Genomic DNA, 6,029 nt, shown 5'->3' with positions numbered 1-6,029 from the left:
CCAACACAACAAACCTCTTCTATCACTTAAAGAAGAAACACGAAAAAGAATATTTAACAATCCAAAAAGTGCAAGGTAAACAAGTTGTAAAAGAGCCGGGGAAAGTTGCGAAAAGTGAAACTATAGCTGCCGAAGATAATGGAGTCTGTTGTCATTTGATACTGTTACGTCGTAACAGGTACATAAATATTACTGCACTAAAATGCAGCAGATCTCATTTGTGAAAGTTCAGTTAAATGTCACTTCGAAATAAAGCTTGAAAAGAGTAAGAAATTAGATTATTTTTTCAAATTTTCAGAGAATAATTGACAACGTATGTAATTGGGGTATATCGTGATATATATCGTTATCGTGATATAAAATTATCCATATTGTGATATAGGATTTTTTCCCATATCGCCAAACACTACTTTATAGGTATGAAAGTATATAAATTACTGTTCTTTTATATAAAATAAGGCACACTCAATTAGGTTTCAAGATAATCAAAATGCACTGATAATTGTTTTATAATCGCATTGCAGCTCTCTGGATCATAATCAAATTAAACCCTGATAGCTAACAATTCCCACCACTAATCTTACATCCAATGATTACCCAACTAAGATCACTCATGGGAGCTTAAAAGAAACAAAAACAAAAGCTGATCAGAAACAGGAACAACAAATCAGGTTATAAAAGCTGTGAAAGGTCAAAGGTCCTGCAGTACTTCATCCTTCTTGTGGAATCAGTCTTTCATGACAGGTCACATTCACAGACTCAATCAGAAATAAAGAAAAAGGAAACGATACCTTCAGCGGGTGAGGGCAAGGCAGGGGTACCCGGCTGGGAGTAGCACAGAAACATCTGCTGGTCCAGACTTCGGAGAGCGTGATAGGTGGGGTGGGTGTGCTGCTGGACAAAGATGTGTCCAGCTGACACGATGTTGACCACAATCACTTCAACCGTCACTCCACTGGGAAGCAGGAGCTGAGGATGAGAAGGGCACATAACAAAGCTTCAAAATAGGGCTGTGAAATTCATCAAATTGTTGGGATCTGGGAACTTCCTGTCTCCTGTTTGGGCTGCTGCTTCCATTTCCCCCCTTTAGGTGGGGAGCCCATCTGGAGGCTTATAGCCTCCAGATGGGCTCCAGATGAGCTGATCTGACAGGTGTTCCTCATCATGAGCTCGTCAGGGGGAGCATAAAGGGAGTCGGCTGCCAGCACTTCTCTGTCAGAGTGTTACATTCGTTACCTCCCGGCTCAAGCTCTAACCTTAAGAAAGACCTTATTTATGTTCTCTGCCTCGTTTCAGGAAAGATTTCCACGTTCACAGAAACTCCCCACTTCCTCAGACCAAGCTCCAGGTTTACCAGGATCGATCACAACCTGCCTCGCTTCCCGAGGTCTCCACGCGGGCAGCAGTTCCAAACTGCTTCCCCAAGACCGAGCCCTGCTCACCCTCCAAGTCACCAGAACCCACGCCACAGAAAGTGCCAAGTCCGTTCCCTTTCATTTTCAGCAGCTCATCTCCCAGATCCCACTCCTCTCCCCCTGGGAGCTAACTCATCTGAAATATTCTCCCCAAGTTCATAGGCAGTCCTGTTTAACCATTTAACCTCTTGTTCAGCTGATGACCTGTTCCTGAGTTCCTAGTTCCAGATTACCTGTCCAAGTCCTGTTTATAATAAACCTTTTAAACTTGCTCTGGTCTCCTGAGTGTGTTCTACATATGGGTTAAATCATTGGCGAAAGCCATGACAGAACACCCAGCGGGTGTGGGCAGGTTCGGTCTGATCCAGATAAGATTAAGGCAGCCCTGGACTGGACCACTCCGGATACTCGTAAGCAACTATAACGCTTCCTGGGGTTTGCCAATTTTTACAGTTGTTTTATCAGGAACTACAGTCAAGTCGCTGCCCAACTAACTGCACTCACGTCCACCAAGAAAACATTCTCCTGGACCCCAGAAGCGGACTTAGCCTTCATTAGCCTGAAGGAGAGATTCTCTAAAGCTCCCATCCTAGTTCATCCTCATCCTTTGAAATAATTCATTTTAGAAGTAGACGCTATTGATTCTGGTGTTGGAGCAGTTTTATCACAGCGCTCCAGTCAGGGTGGGAAACTCCACCCCTGTGCATTTTACTCTCGCAAGTTGTCAACCACAGAGAGAAATTATGACGTGGAAGAGCGAGAGTTGTTAGCCATTAAGTTAGCCCTTGAAGAGTGGCGTCATTGGCTGCAGGGCCTTGAGCTTCTTATCCATCTTCTCCTAAACGCTTAAATTCACGGCAGTCTCGTTGGTCCTTATTCTTCTCCCGTTTCAATTTGAACATCCCATCACATTTATAATAAACCTTTTAAACTTGCTCTGGTCTCCTGAGTGTGTTCTGCATGCGGGCTAAATCATTAGCGAAAACCATGACACAAATTTATAGTTCAGATGAAGATTTTTGCTCGAACAGACCATTAAAACTATTTACCATATTTTCCGCACTATAAGGTGCACCTTCAATGAATGGCATATTTTAAAACTTTTTTCATATATAAAAGGTGCATAGCATAGAAACTACGGTAGTGGCTGAGGTTGCGTTATGCATCCACTAGATGGAGCTGCTCTAAAGGGAATGTCAACAAAACAGTCAGATAAGTCAGTCATTCATCATCAGCGAATCCCTCGAATTCTTCTTCTCCCGTGTCTGAATTGAACAGTTGGGCGAATACAGCCTCCAACATGCCCGGCTCCGTCTCGTCAAAGTCGTCATTATTCGAGTCAGTGTTGCTGCTGTTGTCTGGCAGTTCAGTGACAATTCCTGCCTTCCTGAAAGCTCGGACCACAGTTGAGACTGATATATCAGCCTAGGCATTTACGATCCACTGGAAGTTGGTGGCGTATGTCGTTCGGCGCTGTCTTCCCGTCTTGGTGAACGTGTGTTCGCCTTCTGTCATCCACTGCTCCCACGCAGTTCGCAGTCCAGCTTTGAATGCCCTGTTGACACCAATATCTAGCAGCTGGAGTTCTTTTGTCAATCCACCCGGAATGACGGCAAGCACTGAATTAGTGTGCTTCGTTTGTTTTTTAATGTCATTGGTGATATGGGAGCGCATGGAGTTGCAGATCAATAGGGACGAAGCTGTGTGAAAAAAGCCACCCGGTCTCTTGGTGTAAATTTCTCTTAACCACTCATCTTTTCTTCATCTATCCACCCCTTCAAAAACGCCGACTGGAAAGTTTTCTTTTGGTAAAGTCTTCCTCTTGAAAATAACCCTGGGTGGAAGTTTCTGGCCATTAGCCTGGCAGGCGAGAACTACAGTGAAGGATGACTTCTCATTCCCTGTGGTGCCAACATTCACCGTACGTGCTCCCGTTTTATCCACGGTGCGGTTCACAGGAAGTTCAAAGGTGAGTGGAACCTCGTCTGTGTTGATGATGTGCTCTGGCCAGATCTTTTTTTCAGTGATCTTGTTTTTGCGGACAGTGGCCAGCTTTTCTTGGTAGTCTTTTGGCAGTTGCTGCGAAACAGTAGTTCGTATGTGGATGGAGAGATTACGTCTTTTCACAAACCGAAAGCACCAAGAAGGACTGCCTCTTGGTGTCATTGATGTTACGTTTGCGTGCTAGCACTGTTGCCTTCATTCGAATAGTGACTGTCGAGACATTTCTACTTGCTGCTCTCTGTTCAATAACCCACTGTTCGAGTTTGTCCTCTAGCTGTAGTCATCTTGCTTTGTTCCCTCGGAAACCATTTTGTCTTTAGGCTGCTTCGCGTAGTTTCGAGACCTGCTGCGGCTCAATATTGTTCCATATATAAGGCGCACTGGATCATAAGGCGCACTGTCAGCTTTTGAGAAAATTGAAGGCTTTTAGGAGCGCCTTTTAGTGCGGAAAATACGGTAAACAAAAAGAAGAAAACTGAAAACTGAAACCAAATGAAGCTTCAATCACCATCATCATCATCTAAAGTGGCAGCAGAGATTAAAAAAGGACAGTTATGATACAATAATTGTACATATCTGCTGAACTGAAACCTTTTTCTGTAGTTTTGATGAAATTTGTGTATTTTCATGAATTTTTTTAGATTTTCCATATTTAATTCCTTATTTAAATTTAATGACTTTTAGGTGAAAAACATCTTGAAGTATGAAATTTAGAGGAATAATAGAAGTTGAGAAAAAGCAGATTTCAGAACGCTGTATAATATAATGGAAGTGCACTGTATTGCTGATTGTAGTTTTTGTTTTTATTTGTACAGTAGCCTTTATTTGAATATATATATTTTGTTTGTTTAAATTGAAAGTTCAACAGGAAGATAAAGGAAATATACCCATTAGAGATACTTCACTTTCTTTAAGGAACACATTTCTAGATCCAATGAATAACTGTTTTGAATAATTGTGAATAACATTTTTCCATAACTCAGCATCCCTACTTCAAACATTCTGAAAACAGTGTTGACCTTTGACCTGTAAACCAATGTCCTTCTTACCCAGGAGGTCATGGGAAGTGACGGCAGCGTGAGTGGAGGTGGTGGGGGGGCGTACAGGTTGGTCATGTCCAGGTCTTTAAACTTCTTTCCAATAAGTGAAAGGGCTTTGTCCACCTGCTGCTGCACTCCTGGAGACAGAGGACCGAACACAGGACCAAATGAAAGAAGGTTTCTCTCTTTGAAGCAACACATTTTAGTTTTATTTCTCTTGTACTGGTGAGAAACAGCTCCCTCTCTTTAAACCCATTAATACGTAGGCAATATCACGTTACAGACTCACCCTCGATATGACAGATCTGGAACTCCTGTGTGTAAGGCAAAGTGGAAATGTAGATCTTTGCACCAGAGCTCTGCTTCAGGAAACTCACATATCTGCCCTGCTTCCCGATCAGACGTCCCACAAGATGCTGGAACAGACAAGTCAACACTTAACAACATAACACAGAAAAATCAGACCAGCTTTGATACAACAGTACAATAATAAAAATAGATTGTTTTACAAGCAGCATCCCAGAGCAACTTGCTCCAGCAGCAGATTTCACCTGCCACCTTTCATGCATGTTTAATCCTCTAGAGGAAACTTTAGAAATGACAACTGACAGATTTGGACCAGTTTGAAAACCTGATTTATCAACAACATGGTTTTAGACCAAGACATGTTTCCTGAGCTCCCCTGCAGGAGTCAAAATTCAGCTCTAGAGCTCTTGAGACTGGCTGAAGACGTCTGCAATGAAACTGAGAAGAGTTTGAGATGCCCAAAACGACTAACAATATTGAGAAAAAAAATATATATAGTCACAACCCCCCCTCCCCCCCATGTTCAAATTTCAAGCAACAGGACTGAAAGCCTCTGCAACTCAAGTGAAGAAACCTAAAACCCCACGTGAACATTGGGTAATTTTTGGAAACTCCCTCGTGAATCATATTCACAAACTAAACTTAACACACAAAAAAGGAAATTTGTGTTTGGTGATTACTCCTTTTTTGTTGTAACAGAGGTTTAAAGAGATGCTGTTTAACAATCTCTTTGCTCTCTCGTGCCTCTGTCAGATGGACATAAACATGATTTTAAAAATGATTGAACAGAAGTGATTTTGCTCTTTCACCTCAGAAGAATGTACATCACTGTGGAAACATCAGAGAAACCTTGGAGCTGAGACTGATAATCTTTATGTCCAAATAAATCTGCGTTCTCTCTGTGCAGAAATCAAGATTGAGAATCAAAAAAAAAGGTTCTTCTATTTTTGGAACTTTGAAAGTAATAATAATAATAATAATAATAAACTCATGAAATCATTCTTCAGTTAAAGAGAATAATGTTTAACCTTTAATATTCACTTAGTTACTTTATGTTTTCATATGATATGTTTTAATTAGCTCTGAAAATCCTCTACACACCTGTGTGATGAGTACAGGTGCTGGTCATAAAATTAGAATATCATGAAAAAGTAGATTGATTTCAGTAATTCCATTTAAAAAGTGAAACTTGTATATTATATTCATACATTACATACAAACTCATATATTTCAAATGTTTATTTCGTTTAATTTTGATGATTAC

At 41.2% G+C, this 6,029-nt stretch overlaps 1 protein-coding gene across 1 annotated transcript in view; it reads right to left on the bottom strand.

Moving 5' to 3' along the window:
- Positions 1-6,029, bottom strand: part of akap1b (A kinase (PRKA) anchor protein 1b) — a 30,411-nt gene that overhangs the window by 8,704 nt on the left and 15,678 nt on the right. The window contains exons 4-6 of the mRNA XM_025009563.2: positions 4,749-4,875; positions 4,469-4,596; positions 792-969 (exon numbers count right to left, since the gene is read on the bottom strand). Coding sequence (XP_024865331.1) covers positions 792-969; positions 4,469-4,596; positions 4,749-4,875 — 433 coding nt within the window. The remainder of the gene's footprint in view (positions 1-791; positions 970-4,468; positions 4,597-4,748; positions 4,876-6,029) is intronic.

This window comes from Kryptolebias marmoratus, linkage group LG2, assembly GCF_001649575.2.
Source record: "Kryptolebias marmoratus isolate JLee-2015 linkage group LG2, ASM164957v2, whole genome shotgun sequence".
In the NCBI taxonomy this organism is placed as follows: domain Eukaryota; kingdom Metazoa; phylum Chordata; class Actinopteri; order Cyprinodontiformes; family Rivulidae; genus Kryptolebias; species Kryptolebias marmoratus.
The sequence above is the reverse complement of the archived record's forward strand: the minus strand, read 5'-3'. Positions and strand labels throughout refer to the sequence as shown.